A 19,151-nucleotide genomic window follows, 5' to 3' on the forward strand; every position below is an offset into this window, starting at 1 on the left:
TGCTAGTTTCCTTGCACATTTATTCCTATAATCTCATAATGCTACTTTATTTTTTAGAACTTTTGATTCATTTTCAAAATATTACTATTTTATTTTTGCAATGGCTTTATTTTTAAAACTGTATGATTTTGTTCTCGTAAAAGGTCTAGAATATAACTATTATTCTCATTCATGTGTATAAACAAATGAATAAATTAAATAATTTTTTCACTTTTTTAATTTAACTAATATGCAGTTGTAAACAAAAAGTTGACTTACAAGTAACCTTTTCTCTTCCTCTACACAAAATTTGTGCAGTACAGCCCTAATAGAGTCACTACGGCTGTAATTTCACTCTTTGTGAGAAGATAACTCAACTCACCTCTATCAATGTCCCTGTCAGAATTGTGCTATTACTTCAAAGTTTTATGAGCCTGAATGTTGTTATAATTGATGTTTGTTCTCAACACTTTTAAAAATAAAGGTTCTTTAATGCCATCTATGATTCCATGAAGAACCTTTAACATCCATAGTGGAAAGGGGCTCCTCAGATTATCAAAATGTTCTTCAGACTAAGTAAAAATGGTCCTTTAAAAGAACTGTTCAATGAAAGTCTCTTCGGGGAACCCAGAAAGGTTAACTCTTCTGTATTGAATTGCTGCAAAACTCCCCTTTTGGGACATTTATTTTTACAAGAGTGAAAGAACAGGCATTTATGAGAGAGAGAGAGAGAGAGAGAGAGAGAGAGAGAGAGACAATCTGCCACCCTGCAATATGTGGAAATGTCCACAAGCCCCCATTCACTCAGGGCTCAGTTTCTCATTAGGGGCTCAAAAGTAGTCGACTGTTATCCCACATCCCATAAAATCATCAGATGTTGGTTCTGTTTCATTATTCCCTGTGTAACAACCAAGTACACTTGCACCACTCAAAAACAGCACTTCGAATAATCAAGAGCTCCCTTTATAAGTGCAATAGTTCAGTCCGGTCCCCGTGGTCTCACGCCAGAGCACTCAGTGAAAGCGTGTCGCCTCTCTCTTCCCGGCAAAACCGCATTAATCCAACATTCAGCAATCTGCCACAAGAGGAAGGTCCCCAGATATCATCTTACACTCCAACAGAGTGCTGTTTGCACCTGGCCGACGGTGGCAGAAGCAAAGTATGATGAGTGGTGACAATGCAATCGTGACCTGGTGTGTGACCCCTGCATGGGTCTTTGTGCATTGGGTAATGGGACCACGAGCAGGAAGAGGATTATGGGAGTAATCCAACCACTGTAAGCTTATCAGCACATACCATGTTTGTGTCACTATTCATCAAGCTCCTCTTTGGGAGACTTGCAGCATTAATAGCAAAGAAATAAATGAAAATACATGGCATTGAAATAAGACTGTCCCCGAGGCAACCGGGACAAAACTACAAGTAAATCCAATGCAAATTCCAAACGAGGCAGGAAATTTTTCTGTTTGAAGGAGCACAGGCTTTCCATCTGTGAATTGAAAAGTTGCTGATGGTGGTAATAATCATTAGAATTTCATTAATCTATAACATCCCTGTGAATCAATAACAATCGATGACATTTCGGATGCTGTTGCCCATACAAAAATAAATATGTACCTAAATAAATGTAAATATATCTTTCGTCATTCTGTCGGAAAATGGTCTGCGGCATTTCCATCTACGTCAAGGGAAAATTTATGAATTTACAATGCACTTCTTCTCTCACCATCGCAGATGACTTAGTTGCGAGCTTCCCATTTAAGTAAAGTGCATGAATTAAGGAGAAATACTAGCGCGAGTAATTTCATTCTTCATCCTTCATTCCACTTTAATCAAAAAAGCCAGCACTAGCTGTGTTATCTATTTTCCAAAGACTGCTTTATGGCAGCCTGTTTGCCCATTCAACAGGACTCCCAGGGTGATATATTGTTTCCACAGACCCATGTAAAAACGGCTGAGCTCTTTGCGACTGAAATTAAACACAATGTAGAGATAATTTGATTTGAGTTGAGAAAATGGCCAGCGTGGCGTAATTGGCCATGTAATGTACAGGAGCGACTCGGAGGATGTGGCGAGCAGCAGCGGCGGCGGCGCAAGAGTTGTAAATAATCCATCATATGGGCTGAAACACTCTCCAGCTGACAGCCGTGGCCATCCACCCTGATAAAAAAGCTGACACGTCAATCAGTGCCTCCACCCCATCTCCAAGAATCATCTCCGCTCGTAACAGCCACTGCCACTTGGCCCGGTGATCACACGAGGATGAGGTTGCTGGCCCTCGTGCTATAAACACAAGCCTTTGCTCACACAGCACTGGATGATTTACTGATGTTTCAGCATTATGTAAAGGAAGTCTTTTTTATGCAACAGCATTATATTTAACACAACAAGTATTGCGTTAAATAAACAGGGTCTTTGATAGACATGATGATGATGACGATGAAAATTTTCGTACTCATTGTCTGTGCTTTCATGGCTCAGAAGATTCAGAGTTCTCAATTATGTTTCAATTAAGCTAAAGTGTGTCATTTTTCTTAATGTTAATATGCTTTTTCCTCTCCTAGCTTAATAAGCAGACTCTAATGTTTGTAGGCTGACTTCTCCATAATGTGTAAACATTATGCTATCAAACATTGCTCTTTCTGAGCATCCTGACTAGCAGGGGCGTAGTTTGTGGGGGGCATAGGGGGATATAACCCCCCCAATAACCAAAACTAGCAAGTACAACCCCCAAATGTTTATACCATGGTTAATGGAAACCTTGAATCAGGCTATTAATTAATTATTTCAATCGCGCCTTCTGCGATTTTATAAGCGCTAACTTTATGTACTAACCGAACGAATCAGTTCTCAGCACAATATAACTGAAGCGCAGTTCACGAGCGTCGCGCGAATCACCAAATACTATGTGCGCATTCACCGGCGCGCTCGAGAAGTGTGATAAGATTTGCTCAAACCATTCTTATCGCAAAGCTGATGGTCAAATATGTGATCTACTTGAATTATTTAGAGAAACAGCTACTTTAAAATGCCATGTAGAAAGTCGAACAGTATCTAAAAAAGGCAAATAAACTAAAAAAGTATGATGAAAAGAGGAGAAAAAAGTATTGAACCAGCACATATATTAAAATCTTTTTACTCATGACCACCTTTACTAGAATTCATCACATTGTAGGCTTATTTATTGTGTAAAATTTTGTCTAACTTGTTGTAGAATTTATATTAGATAATCTGTTAAGAGAAAAGATTTGTCCTTATAGATTTATATTACAACTGTGGCATGTTGTAGCTATTGGTTCTAAATGTGCAGGCAGTTGTTTCTTCATAACAAATGCTATATTGATTAATTTATAAAAAGTCATCATTGGCCTGGTAATGATTAATAGGCTAGTCTTATTATAACAAATGCTACAGTTAAGAACTATGGTTCATGGCCTTCAGATATTCCAAAAGATGGCATAGATTAAATCATTAAGAGCCTGATGAACTGTTAAGGAGTAAGAAATAAACAATATCAATATAAGAAAATGTTAAGTCAGATTGACTTCCCATGGCATGTTGAATTAGAACAATTCTGTCAAACTATAGCCTATAAGTGACTAAATAATATAAAATACATATATATCCTATGTAAACAAGTAATTGTTAACTATGATGTTACTTTATTGCACCAACTTTGCATAGATGGTAGCACCAAACACCATTTCACAAAAATAAATATATAAGCAAACAAACAAACAAATAAAGCTTATGAGTGAGCATGACCCGGGACTCTACTAAAACAAATCACACTTTATCCTATGTAAACAAGTAATTGTTAACTATGATGTTACTTTATTGCACCAACTTTGCATAGATGGTAGCACCAAACACCATTTCACAAAAATAAATATATAAGCAAACAAACAAACAAATAAAGCTTATGAGTGAGCATGACCCGGGACTCTACTAAAACAGTTCACACTTTAACTACGCCCTTGCTGACTAGTAAAATCAACTTTGTTGTAGTTCCTATTAAAAAGAAACAAGCCAATCGTTGATATATGAATAAAAAGCCTGTAAGAGGACAGAAATGCTCATATTAAAATTGATTGGAGACTTGGCATTTGAATTGCAAATGACAGGAAGAGGAATGTACTAAATTGCAATAGAGTGCTGCAGAAATGAGTCCTAATACCCATAAACAAGTCAGTACAGAAGTCAGTGGGGTTTTTTGAATGAGTTTGCATGAAAGGTCATGCTCAAAATTTTTTTATGTTTTGTTCAACAACATAAAATACAGTACAGTACATAAAATCCGTTATACCCCACTCTGGCTTAAGGCTGGTCTCTTATCAGATTTTCATAACATGAGAGCCCACACACATAACAATAAAAAAAAAATCATAGATTTAACAGTTTTGTTCCTATAATGTGTGGAGTGCCACAATGTGACCAAGACAGCACACCAGAGTCCCAACTGTGAACACGGGAAAACTTGTGCAGTCAAACGTGACTTTACAGTAAATAATGGCAGACGATGGGCAAGAAGAAATGGCGATAACTGTATTTGCATTTCTCTTTTACCAAAAATTCGCAGAAAAAAGGAGTCGTGAAGACGGCATGAACATGGACTTTGAATGTTACACCGCAAGATGGAGGTTGAGGAGATTGGAAATCGTTTCTTTCCACAATCTACAGCTTGCATGCACATTTGTCCTCAGGGATTCCCACACACAACAGGATTTCTGATCGGAAATATTCAACATGTTGGATGTTCTTCCGAGCAGATCAATCATTCTTAACACACCCCACACCACAGGAAAGTCGGATAAGATAATCTGTAGAACCATCAAGAAAATCAGGATTTTACCTAGGATTGTCAGAAGGGGAGAATTCGTCTGAAAATCGACCTGCTAATCTTGTAGTGTGTATCCCGATTTATGGAAAAGGTGATTGCTAAAAAGTGGCTAAATGGGACTACAGAGGTTTTTGGGGACATTAAACATAATAATGGCAAAAAGGAAAACTCATCTACTCACTAGTCTGCTTCTACAGCCTTGCTGTGTTTATAACCGTGCTCTGGCAAATTATTTCAACTCAAACTTTCTAACTTTTTAAATTTTAAAGATTTAAGATTTTAAATTAAGACTGAAAAGAGTCATCAAAAGATTAACAGTTGGTGTAGTTCGTTTTGTAGCCTAACTTCAGCTTTTTACCATTGGCGATTGTATTTTATGCATCAAAAATCATATTTGTGGAGATTAACATGAAAAAAATGACACAAATGGTAATGGAAAAATAATATTGGCTTTTTGTCGATAGAACCAGGGTGATGTTAAATTTCGGGTTGTCATCCCTAAACCACTTTATGTAAGAAATTCAACAAAGGTAATGCATTCTGGCAAATAAAGTAATTTTATTCTCACTGACAAAAATTTATATATTAAATATGATGACTTTTTTTCAGAACACTCAAAGAATACATATAAAAATGTGTTAAAGCAAAGAAAACTTTGTTAAAAACGAGTTTAATGAATTTCTTTGAGAGAAAGAAAGAAGCAGGAAACTTCAAGAAGCTATTCTGTTCTCCATTCAATCTCCTTGCTGTCCAAGTAAAACAAGCGAGATACTAAAGAGATTTTCCTTTCCTATGGGGACTCTCATAATTATACTGTCACATATGAATTTATGGATTTAGAAAACCATGCTGTCTCACGCATTAAATCTTCGTTACTTTCTATGGGAAAAGGGCAGTGCTGCTCATTACAATTACAAAGACTCTTTGTACCTGGTAAGACTCCCCTTGTCTGTCACCACCGCACAGGCACCAATGATGTAAGGCCGGCTATAAAACATACAATGAATCTGAGCAGTCATCATCTCCTGTCCTCCATTTTAAATAATGTATTTGAAAAGGCCTCTCCGTTTCCTGCTGCTGTGGAAAGGATTTGTCTGAGCAGCAGAAAAGTTTCTCATACGTCAATCAACATAAGAGCTCAGCGGAGTGCACACATCCAAATTGTCACCTTGAATGAACACCTCAAATATAAACTCATGTAAATGGGGGGAAAAGGTGACTGGCGACTCTATCTAAAATAATTTTAATGGCATAACTACCTCGCAAATTCTGTTTATCATAACTTTATCATAAGCGACTCTGTTGAAGAGGAAGCAATCATCGCCTCTTGTCTGTTTAACCTTCAAAGCAGATATGAACATCATCCTTTTAGGCATGTGTTATCTTGCCACGCTTCAGTAATGTCTTTCTTTATCCTTTATTTTGCGACTTTTTTCCAGTGCGGATCACACAGATGCTCCAATTTCCCATTTGCAGTGTTTACCTCTTATCCAATCAGAGCTCTTAAGGTCACAGCGAGTGCTGACGGAGTTCACCCGCTGTGTTTGTCTGCTTCTGTGAGCGTGACCTTGGGTGGTAGTTAGAGAGGCTTGTCTAAACACGTCTGCATGTGTGTTTGCGTGTGCCTGTGCATGTTTGTGTGTGAGTGTGTGTGTGTGTGTGTGAGGACAGGGCCATCAGTCACCACTGTAACCTTGAGCCAGAGTGACCACAGACGTTGACGAGTTAGTGAGGCCTGTGAATCACGCATAGTCCACCGGCTGATGAGAAACAGCAGCTGCCTCGTCCTGACAGCTTTGAATGTAAATAAATGAATACACATTTTGCTGTGGTAGCGAGAGGAAGGATTGTGGAACTAATGTGCTGATTTTTGTCCGAGCTACATGGTACAACGGGACTTTAATATTAATTTCTGAAAGCAAACTGAAAATGGTCTGACAAAGCTGGTTATGCTGAAATCTTGCACGTGTCAGACTAGTGTTTGTATGCAAGACTATTTTCTGGTGGCTGATTATGACAATGTTTGCAAATGTTGATGATTAAATAGTTCTTAGGTATAGCATTAACAGTAGGAATGGGTAAAACTACCAAACTATCAGTCTCAACTTGAAATGGATTTTTAATTTAATTGCATTTAGTATACCAAATACAAAATGTAAATTATATACAATATACATTTAGTTTAATTATGTGTGTTTATATATATATATATATATATATATATATAATATTTACACATTTTTAATGGTAAACACAAAAATATACAATATATGTCTATACAAAATACAGTGTATTTTATATACAATATACATTTAGTTTAACTATGTGTGTGTTTGTATATGTATATATGTGTATGTATATACTGTGTATATATATATGTATATTAGGGGTTGAACGACTTCTGCTTTTTCAAAGTCGACTTTTATGTGATGAAAGTCGAGTCGAAGTCGACTAGTCGCTGATGACGTCATTAATGAACAAATAAGTCTGGAGCTGTGACAAATACCTTGTGCACAGCTTTGGCATATGACACAGTGCTGCCCACATTGCTATTGCTCCTATAACAGCTTTTTTTATTAGTTCTTTTGTATTTGGGTCATTATATTTCTCACAGATTTCTGCTCATTCTAAATCAGATACAGATAAAGTAGCACAGTAAAGATTACATTAATATGAATGCATTAGTGAGAGCGATTGCGTGTGTGAATTAATTCTACCTGGCAGCGTCTCTCTACTAGTAGTAAAGCTGTGGGATTTAGTTATTAAAAAATATATGCTAGAACTTTTCAGTTTCTAAGCTATTTCATTGAGAAATCACAGAACAGTGTTGACAATACATTTCCACGCAGAATGATTCTGTGCGGGTCATGTACGCGCTACTGTCTGTAGCCTATGTATTATTGAATTGTTGTAAATAAATATCACATTTGGAACTGGTCAGTGTTCAAAAAATGCTGGAAAATCTCTTCATGTAGCCCTACAAGAGTGATTACTGATAAACTGTCTGAAAAAAAGAAAGTCACGTTTTAGAGAAAAAAATCACCCACTGACTTCCAGACACCAAAGCTGCTACATACAGTAGTAAAGACTTTCTACTTCGAGGACCTTGATAGAAATGTAGTGGAGTGAAAAGTACAATATTTGGCTTTCAAATGTAGTGAAGTTAAAGTCATAAGTTCCCACAAAAAAAAATAATGGGGGGGGTTGCCCCCCATATCCTCAGTCAAGTAATCTCCGATGTCAGCCCAGGCCCAGTTGTACGGGGTACTAGACGGTCTTTAATACCCCCAAACGAAAGCAAAAGCAATTAAAATATCTGGCAAACTATCTAACGTGTTTTTGCAGCATTAAGCAATGTAGCCAAACAAAGACATATCTGTTGATTTCTTCAACGCAATGGCCAATCAGAAACGTTACAGTTTCAGAATTCACTCACCGCTGAAACAGCCGGAGTTTTGCACGCTCGCGAATCATCTCATGACTAAGTGCAGACGCGATGTAAATAAGAGATTTATTGTGTAGTTTAGAGAGCTTGATTATAACGGAAATTTGTGAGATCGCGATGAACTTTGATGAGTGATTCTTTTAGTGATAATAAAGGGAACAGCGCTTTGTGTGTTTTCTAGGCTATAATCCATTCAGAATTTGAATGAAACTTTCGTTTTTCGGACACATACATGCTGCAAAGTTTCGGGAATGATGCTGGATTCATTCTCGAAATGTCCGCAATAAAGAATGGACAGGACAAAAATCCCTAGGTGATTTATTCTGGAAGTGGTCCTGGCCAAACTTCCACAGACAGCGCGCGTCCTGAGCGAGATCCAGTTCACGGACTAAAAGCGTGTGTAAACTTATTGAGATCGGGACATATCAACCAGTAATTTCATTTCAAGTAACGGACGGTAGAAAGTTCAGAAATGAATGGTATGCGATTTATGACAAAATAGTCGCACAACTGATCGTTTATTTTTTCCTCACGTGTCTCATCACAATGATTCAAAACAGACACATTTCAAGTGACACGGGAAAAAGACACGGAAAACTTAAATGACATCAGAAAAGCAGCACGCGCATTTCTGGTTAAATGAAAGGCCATCAATTACTGACACTTAAAACGGGAAGCATCGCCATTCAAATCAGCAGCAAGAGTCAAAGTTCCACAGTTTAGTAAATGCAGGCAACCTCTATAAGTTATTCTTCACTGCGCTGTATTAACACAATGCGTTGCAATATGGTAGTGCATTGTTTTGATGCATAGGCTACATCCCTAAGATTTCTTTTTTCTTTTTTGTTTTTTTTCTTGCCCCCCCTGACTCGAGAGTCAAATGTCGTCCATGTTTAGAGCCATCAGTGAACATTAATCTTGACACGTGTGTCTGCCATCGACTGTTTAATGGGGCTCTATGGGTCATGCACAGAATCCGGTGCACAGATTCACACACAGTAAAGTTTGTCTGAGCTTGTAAAAGACTCTGTTAGACTTCAACAATAAGAACAAAAGAGCATCAATTATTTCAATAAATGTGACTCATCAAACTCTAGCACTGCACACTGGAGACTTACACAATAAAGACAAAGCCTTTTCTGATGATTTTTTTGAGAAACTTCTAAAAGTTGTTTCAAATGAACCACATTTGGTGAAGCACAGTCCCGCAACTACCAGCCCTAGTAAAACATGTTCACAATTGACCATAAAACACCTGAGAAGCAGCTGCATGCTGAAACATGACTTCTAATAGGAGCAATTTGTCTCCAACTATACACAGAATGTCTCTTGAACAATGAACTGGCCTTTAAATCAGCTTTATAGTGCAGACAAAAGACTTAGATAAGCCAGATACGCTGCTTTTATGTGACAGTTCCTGAACAAACCAGAACACTGCAGCTTTAGTTCCAAGAACCGGTAATGAACGCTCACAACAGATGTTTAATAGTCTTCCCTGCTGTGGTGCTGGAAAACCTGAACACACTCACTGCATGCAATCAAAGCCCCAAAATGAGTCTACAAATGTCTACTGATTTGTTATTTATTTATTTTAATTTTTTTAAATGCATAGTGCAGTGTTCATAAAGAATTATTTTATTATTATTATTTTTCATTTTTTACACACATACTAAATACTGTATACATTAAAAATGTTATATTGATATTTGATAATGATAGCTAAACAAGTAGTAACATAATATTAATTACTAACCTAACATTTATTACTTTTTTATAGACCTTATGTAGCCCCTTTTCAGTGCTGCACTCTTTGTCTTTTGTCTGTATTTTCACAGCGTGAAGGTAACTTTGTATGAATTTACGAATGAACCGCTAGCTTTAACACCTTCTCGGTGACATTTGTTATGACATCTGCTTTGAACATTCCAATGCACATGATAATGTCTGTTAACTCTGATGAATAAGGTCAATACATACCACCATTCAAGGTTTGGGATTAGTAACATTTTTACGAAATTAATACTGTTATTCAGCAAGACTGCATTAAATTGATCAAATTTGACAGGAAGGAATATTAAGCAGCACAACCATGTTTAACATAAAAATAATAAATGTTTCTTGAGCATCAAATCAGCACATCAGACATTTCTGACAGATCATGTGACACTGAAGACTGGGGTAATGGCTGTTAAAAATTCAGCTTTTCTATCACAAATGGCAATAAATGGCAATAGCCTCGTGGTTAGTACGCTGACATACAGCGCAACTGCGCTCACGGCGACCCGAGTTCGATTCCTGTTTCAAGGTCCTTTGCCGATTCCACCCCCCTCTGTCTCCACCCAATGATTTCCTGTCAGCTCTCTACTGTCCGTTTCAAGGTCCTTTGCCGATTCCACCCCCATCTGTCTCCACCCAATGATTTCCTGTCAGCTCTCTACTGTCCTGTCCCAATAAAGGCAGAAAACGCCCATAAATATAACTTAATTAAATAAATATATATATAAAATAAATACTTTTACATTTTAATACTCTTCACTCTATTTCTGATAAAATCTTATAATTTATAGTTCTCTCTCTATATAAGCTTGGTGAAACAAATATAAAAAAAATATATCTAAAAATATAAAAATGCATATTTATATTTTTATATAATGCATGATGGAGCATATATTTAATATATTTTTTATATAAAAAATGTTCAAAAAAATGATATAATCAGGTGAACTATTTGACAGCAGATCCTTCGTAAGCTCTGTGGGTGTCATAAAGGACTCAGACATTAATTTAAGCAAGCTGAGAGGTCGCTAAAACAGCTCACTTACCAATTATCAATTCAGGTTTAGATTCTAATATGATGGGAATTGGTGTGATGTCTGAGTGGCCTCCTTTCAAAATACATGTCTGAGCAACACATGGTTCCCAATGTATTCCTGCAAAATAATTTGTTCCCAAAAGGTAGCCAAGCATACCGCCAGAATAACGTTTTTCCAGTCAAATCCAATAACAAAAACAATAAGCTGCTTTAAATTTTCTGCGATGATTCCCCGGCTGAAGTGTGTATCTTTAAGACTCTGAGCTCCCCCGATCAACTTATCATCCCCAGACCCAAGAGTCATTACAGCTGCCTGCAGTCTCAACCACTACTGATGGTTCCTGTCCTATTCCACGTTCAACCAAAATTGGATTTTGATTGCTTTTCACAGGATATTTTTAATTAAAGGCGAATGAGAATAGCATGTGAGATTAAGCAATACTTCATGGTTTAATTCCCAGAGAGAGTTATCAGAGAGAGAGCAAAACCATTTAATGGCTTCCTTACAAATATTGCCAATTAAAACAAGTGACATTTTTCGATCAGAATGAATTACTATGACCCATAGGAAGAAAAGGACTCAGGCCAAAATGGAAGCGAGTAAAAAGTGACTGTGTCAGAGTGAATGTATTGACACATGCTGTATTTAATCTGCTATAAAAGCACTGAAAATATTCAATTTACCATGACATCATATCCTGCCTGGAGCTGTGAGCCTCACAGATCAACATAATGTGAACTAGTTAAATGCCGGTTGGACTGACAGATTGAAGGCCTTGCGTTAAAAGCCCGCTGGCTGGATTTGAGGGCCACTACTTGCATCTGTGCAGTGCAAAGAAATCTATTAGTGTAAGAGCAGCCATTTGTATGAAATGTAAGTGTGAACATTTACGGCGCTGGTGTGCGATATGTATTCATACGTCCTCGTGTGTGTGTGAATGTACCTCGGTAATGAAGGCCTTTGCTGTGGCGGGGCTCATGAACAGCACAGCACGCCTCAGTGTGTCCCTGTAGCGATGCAGCTCTTCCACCCTCATGGTGCGGAACATTCCAGTGATCATCATGTTAATATTGGATTCCACCTTCTGGAGAGACACATCCATCCCCTGCTGGGACGTCTGGTCCAGGAAGTTCTCTATGCCCCGGATATCTGAACAACAACAGACAATATAATTCAAACTACATTCAGTTTTTATGTGACTTGTCACAATCTGTTACACATATACTCTATATGTTTCTTAAAGGCACAGGACATTCTTTTTGTGATTGTCTTGGATTTATACACATGCTTAGAGGAAATGTTTATTTACTGAAGCAATTGTAGAAATGCAATATTAAGTTTATTTAATCTGCAGGTTACTGAAATAAAGCAAGTAGTGATCGGCTGGTCATGTGACCTCAACATGGCTGCTCCCATGAGGGGACCTGCTCCGTGTGAAATTAAACAACTTCTAGGCTACTGATTTTACTAAAGTTTTCATGTCATGTGAGTATACATGATTTTAAACATACACTGCAGTTCACAAGTTTGGAGTCAGTAAGATTTTTACTCTTATTCAGCCAGGACACACTAAATTAATCAACTGTTTTCAACATTAATAATAAGAAGAAGAAAGAAGAAAAATAAATGTTTTTCGAGCACCAAATCAGCATGATTTCCGAAGGATCATGTGACACTGAAGATTGGAGTAATTGCTGCTAAAAATATAGCTTTGCCATCACAGATATAAATTAATTTTTAAAATAATTAGTTATTTTAAATTGTAATTATATTTCACAAAATTACAGTTTTTACTAATGTATTTTTCAATCAAATAAATGAAGCCTTGGCGAGCATAAGGTACTTTGGTCACACTTTATTTTAAGGTCCAATTCTAATAACAAACCATTAACTATGACTTTTGCCTCAACAAACCCCTAATTTGCTGCTTATTAATAGTTAGTTAATAGTGAGAATTGGTCCCTATAATAATAATAATAATAATGTTTTATTTTTATAGCGCCTTTCAGGAACCCAAGGACGCTTCACAAAATAATACAAGCAATTAGCAAACAAAATACACCAGACAATCAGAGGGGACATTCAAACAAACAAGTGTTGACAACAAACATCTACAGATAATTAACAACAAGAGGTCATGCAATCAGATGATGAACATCAATTTTGTCAAGAAGGTGGTCCAATAACTACAAAGGTCATGTAACATACAAACAAAAGCTGGGAAACAGAGAAGCAGGGAGGTAAATTTATTTACAGAAGTTATTTACAGAATTTACAGCAGAGTTTTGTACCATTTGGAGGTGATTAATAACTTTGGCAGGTAAGCCGCTATATAAGGAGTAACAATAGTCCAGTCTGGAGGTTATAAAAGCATGGATAACACTATATTAAACAATACAATACTTCTTTAAAAAAAAAAAAAGAAAGTTTTACACAAGGATATGAACGTGAAAAAAACTAAATGTTTGGTGTCGGTAAGATATATATTTTTAATTACTTAGTGCACCTTTTAAATGCAAGAACCATAAATGCCTCATTTATTTAAAATAGTGATTTATTAAAATGTAAAATAAAAGAAAAAGTACAAATGAAAAAAAAGTGATTTATTATTTCTTTAGCATGAAAATTAGTGCAAATTAATGCACAACACAACCTTTGAAGCAAACAAACCTTGTTAGCAAATAGTCATGTAGATACTGTAAGAGTTATTTCTCCTGCAGCTCAACTGAACCTGAGCATAAATGCTGAAAGGACACAAGCAGTTACAGAGCATTCAATCACAGCGCTCATTCAAACAGACAGTGGTGTTTGCCAGAGGTCATGACAGAGAGATTAGAGAGAGTTATTTCACACTAAACAATGATCAAGCCAAATGTGACATTTATTAAAATGAGTTGTGTGGCACCTGTTGTACATTCATTTAAATTTGAAGTTGTTTAAAGATGGATCATGTTCCATAACTGCTGCCGTTATGATAAACAAATAAAAGTGGGATAATTTAAGTGCCTATTAAATGGCACATTCAATTATAATGACTACCCATTTTACCTTAAAAAAATCACAAAATCATTGTATTTATTGTAGGGATTTCTAGTACATGAACGGACACGGATATGCCTCTATCAGCCATCATGAGGCTTTAAGAAATATCAGAAAAGAAATCAAAATCAGCAACAGTACTACGTATCAGACTGAATATAAACTCCCTTACGCCTGGCAATATCAACCATTTTGTTTTCACCTTCACCATTACTGTGACGACCGTGTGGCACAGGAACGCATTAGCATGTGTGCTAACAGTGCTCAGGAGTGGGCGGCAGCAGAAACCTGTGTAGAACATTTATCACTGCGGTGTGGCGAGGCAGAAGTGCTGTCTCAGGGCTGTGCTACATAAAAGATGTATTTCACAGAGGAAGAGTTGCTGCACACTCATCCCTCTGCGCAGGCGGCCTTTCCCTACATCAAACCGTTTCCACCAGAGCGGGGAGGCGTTGAGAATGCAGGATCAAAGCGTCCCTGAAAGATGGGACTGGGGCGAGGGAACCAGGGGGAATTAAGGTGGGGGGTGTTGAAGGTGAGACTGACTGTGTGACAGAGATGTGAGCAAAAAAGAGACTTTCCGGAAAAGCATCGAATGAAAACATCTTTACTGTAGGTAGCCCTTCAGTCATGAGCCGCTAAAAGAAGACTTAATATCATGCCTATGTTTTAGATGCATAACTGAAGCAGAAAAACAACATGAAATGACTGGAAAATCCATCTTAAGCTAAAAGCATTAGCGAGCCCACCCTAGTCATTAGCCACATTAGATCATCTTGCATCCGCAAAAACAGATACCATATGGTCAGTATGGTTGTTATTTGGAACCTGGTAAGATCAATGACCAACTTGGATCAGCTAACGAGCTAGAAAACAACTAACCACACCTATTATTTCAAACTGGATTTTCCATAAGGGTACAGACTGCTATTTTCCAAAATACGTCTGTTAAAACATCACATATTTTCAGATTTAATTGTCAAGCTACAGAACTTGATATTTCCTTATTGCAAAATCGATATAAATATATTGCATTACATATCAAATTATACATATTGTAAAATATGCCGAGTTATAGTAGCATTGGCGAAGCTACAAACTAATCGTAATTTGAAATTCGTAAACAACAGTCAAGCAAATGTTTTGAAAATAATGTATTTATGTAAACTTATCGTGTTTGTGTTTTAAGTTTTAGTTTATTAACTATACATTCTTTAATGGAAAACTTGTGCATTTTAAATGTTTTACCTTAAAAAAATACTTAATAAATAATGTGTACTTTTTTTAAACTTAAAATAATGTTTATGTACACAACTTTTGAAACTATACATGCATTTATGTAAAGTTTAAAATGTTTATGCATTTTAAGTCTATTAACATTTATGAACAACTTTTACCGAACTATGCATGCATTTATGTAAAACTTGTGTTGTGCATTTTAAGCTAATTCATTTGAAATAATGATCATACAAAACTTAAACCAATCAAAATTTAAAGCAATAAAACTAGTCAAGCAAATGTTTTGAAAAAGTAGATAGCTACTAACAAACAGTAGCTATCCACATTGAAGTTAAACAGGAAATGTTTTAAAAATTAAACACACAATGTAAAAAATTAAAAACTGTCCTATATATAATTTAAATCAGAAACATTTGAATCAGGGGATTTTAATTAAATAATAATGCCAATTAAAATAAAACTTGAACAGATAAATGTATACAAAAAAACCCCACCTCATTTGCATAAGCAAAAACATACTACAAAGTATAGGGACTGTGATATTATTTCCTCAGGTCAGACATTAAAAACCGCAATGTACAATGCTACACTGGGCTGGATAAAGTACCTTGTTACTGGAAAAGCTACACTGTTAAGAACATAACTGAACTGCTATCACACTGCTGAAAAATGTAGTCAAGTTAGTAGTGTCACTACTCGAAGTTAATTACCTCCCAACACTGCTGTAAAATTCTCTTTTGAAGTACCATTTAACTGAAATCCATTGTTTTTAACTTTCAGGACACAAGAAAACTCGAATCAGAGTGGTTTGGCTCTTGGCTTAATTAGCAGGGTCATTGCCGCCTGCACCTCCACTGAAACTCTGTCACTCGATGCAGCTAAAAAGGGAAGACGAGGACAACATCCACAGCACACCGGAGGAGGGTCAAAAGCACCGGTGCCTCCATCTGTGCACTGGATCCAATTTAAAGCAAATCTACGGCAGCGGTTCTGCTCTCTTATTGGGTTCTCCTGCTAGTGCGGAGGGCAGGGCTCCAGCAGACAGCAGCTTGTGTTTATAGCGGAGGACACATAGGGGGACCCGATACAGTCCCTGTGCTGGAGTGGCATCTGGGTAGGAGCCGTTTACGGCAACGTTACAAGGCTACGATATTGCAGTATGGGGCTGCGGAAGGCAATGGTACACTGCTTGTTATTTTTCAGTTACGACTCTATGAAGTCGGGACATTACAGAGCTCCCATTCAAAGATGAGGAGGTAGCTTGGGTTTATTACTTCTTTCTTAACAGGAGAGCTTATAGCGAGGGAGATTAATACAAACAGACACACAGCACAGCGGTAACGCACCAATGAGGCCCTTTTCATCTGTCAAAAAATACACATGTAATTACAATTAGCATTAGCGTCTCCATTATTATTACAGACTCTGCCCTCACTTTCCCTGTCAGAGAATCTCAGTTTGAACTCTAAGCATTTCCAGCATATGCTACTGTGCTCAACTTTAAAATAATAACTTTCAGACAAAACACTCTGATTAATAGCTCTGCATCATCTTGTGGAAAATTACGGTTAAAATAATCTTTTGGCAAATGCTTTAATTCAACTTACAATGTATGTGAGGTATATATTTTAACTGTCACCTGTGAACTGAACCTATGCTAACTAGCCAAACTTTGACCCCATGATTTCGAACTGAAAAGTTGTTCTGTGTTTCGTCTAAAGACTGGTTGAAAACTGTTTGAGAATAATAACAATCATTCTATATATAATCCAAATTTTTAACAGTAAAAATGAAAATGATTGTGTAAATCTGCATATACCCTACCATTCAAAAGCCTGAGGTCTGTAAGATTTTTAAAAAGTCTCTTATTCTCACCAAGGCTGCATTTATTTGATCAAAAATACAGTAAAAACATTAATATTGTGAAAGATTATTACAATTTTAAATGAGTGATTTCTATTTTAATGTATTTTAAAATGTAATTTATTCCTGTGATGGCAAAGCTGAATTTTCAGCAGCTATTTCTCCAGTCTTCTGTCACATGATCCTTTAGAAATCATTCTAATATGCTGCTTTGGTGTTCAATTATACTATTGAAACATTTCTTTTTATTATCAGTGTTAAAAAAGTTGTTCATATTATTGTGGGAAACACAATAAATTTTTGTCTTTACTGTTTACTAGTCTTTACTGTTTATTTTGATCAATTTAATGCATCCTTGCTGAATAAAAGTATTAATTTATTTCAATAAATACTTATCAATCTTACTGTGTCCAATAAATATCAATCTTACTGTGTCCAAACTTTTGAGCAGTAGTGTCATTTTGTAACAGAATTATTTCTTATATTTCTTTAAGTATATGTCTGTCCTTACAGCGGGTAAAATAAGTATTGAACACGTCACCATTTTTCTCAGTAAATATATTTCTAAAGGTGCTGTTGACATGAAATTTTCACCAGATGTCGGTAACAACCCAATTAATCCATACATACAAATAAAACAAAACAAATAAGTTCAGAAATTAACTTGTGTAATAAAATGGAATGACACAGGGAAAAAAGTATTGAACTACTGAAATTTATTTAATACTTTGTACAAAAGCCTTTGTTGGTAATGACAGCTTCAAGACGCCTCCTGTATGGAGAAACTAGTCGCATGTGTAACCCCCCCAGGTCCTACTCGCACCCGCTCCGAGCGGTACTCGAACCCGGGTCTCCAGCATGGGAGGCAGGCGGACTAACAAGGAGGCTAAAGACTGCAGCCACTAGCGTCAGTCGCTAGTGCGCCTCTTGAGTTCAGGGGAGTGAGGTTCACCTGCACAGCACCGACCCACTGGCCTCCATTACATATGCATTGTTCATGTGTGATTTTGGCCCATTCCTCCACAGAGTCTTCAAATCTTGAAGGTTCTGTGGGTCTCTTCTATGAACTCTGACCTTTAGTTCTTATTTTCTATTGGATTCAAGTCAGATGATTGGCTGGGCCATTCTAGCAGCTTTATTTTCTTTTTCTGAAACCAAATGAGTTTCTTTGGCTGTGTTTGGGATCATTGTCTTGCTGAAATGTCCACCCTTGTTTCATCTTCATCATCCTGGTACTGTAGGTGTAGAGACTGAACCAGCTAGTATTCATTTCCACTGACAAGGGGCAGGATTGCTTTCTAATTACTGATAGATTTCTGCTGGTGTCTTGGCTTTCCATGCCTTTTTGCACCTCCCTTTCTTCATGTGTTTCATTCTGCTTTATTACACATGACTTAATTTCTGAAATTATTTGTTTTGTTTTCTTTGTATGTATGGATTACTTGGGTTGTTACCGACATCTGGTGAAGTCAACAGCACCTTTAGAAATATATTTACTGAGAAAAAAGGTGACGTGTTCAATACTTATTTTACCCACTGTATATGCAGTTGAAGTTTATGAACTTTTCTGCTAAGCAATACTGAGACTGAATTAATGCAGAAAGTACATCGAAAGATAAAATTACAACAAAAAATACAAGTAAAAGTGTCTACAGTAAATACAAAATACTTGAGAAATATAAAAACAAATGTTCAAAACATATTCAATAATACTACACCAAATAATAATAAATCATACATACGCACACACATACATCCATCTATACACACACAAATATACATTCACATGCAATAAAAATACAAAATTATGAAACATGCAAGTGCAATTACAAAAAAAGACCCTAAACGTCCACCTTATATTCATTGAACAATCTAATACCAAAATGAATGGCAGAAGTAGCAAAACTTTTGTCCTTGCTTTGAATAACATTCA

The 19,151-nt window shown here is 36.6% G+C and overlaps 1 protein-coding gene across 2 annotated transcripts in view; it reads right to left on the reverse strand.

Moving 5' to 3' along the window:
- LOC107751431 (glutamate receptor ionotropic, delta-2) overlaps positions 1–19,151 on the reverse strand; it is a 422,702-nt gene that overhangs the window by 177,410 nt on the left and 226,141 nt on the right. For both annotated transcript variants that reach the window (XM_016567160.1, XM_016567161.1), the window contains exon 4: positions 12,021–12,226. In XM_016567160.1, the coding sequence (XP_016422646.1) occupies positions 12,021–12,226 (206 nt within the window). The remainder of the gene's footprint in view (positions 1–12,020; positions 12,227–19,151) is intronic.

Source organism: Sinocyclocheilus rhinocerous, unplaced genomic scaffold (assembly GCF_001515625.1).
Source record: "Sinocyclocheilus rhinocerous isolate Xijiao unplaced genomic scaffold, SAMN03320098_v1.1 scaffold1654, whole genome shotgun sequence".
NCBI lineage: Eukaryota > Metazoa > Chordata > Actinopteri > Cypriniformes > Cyprinidae > Sinocyclocheilus > Sinocyclocheilus rhinocerous.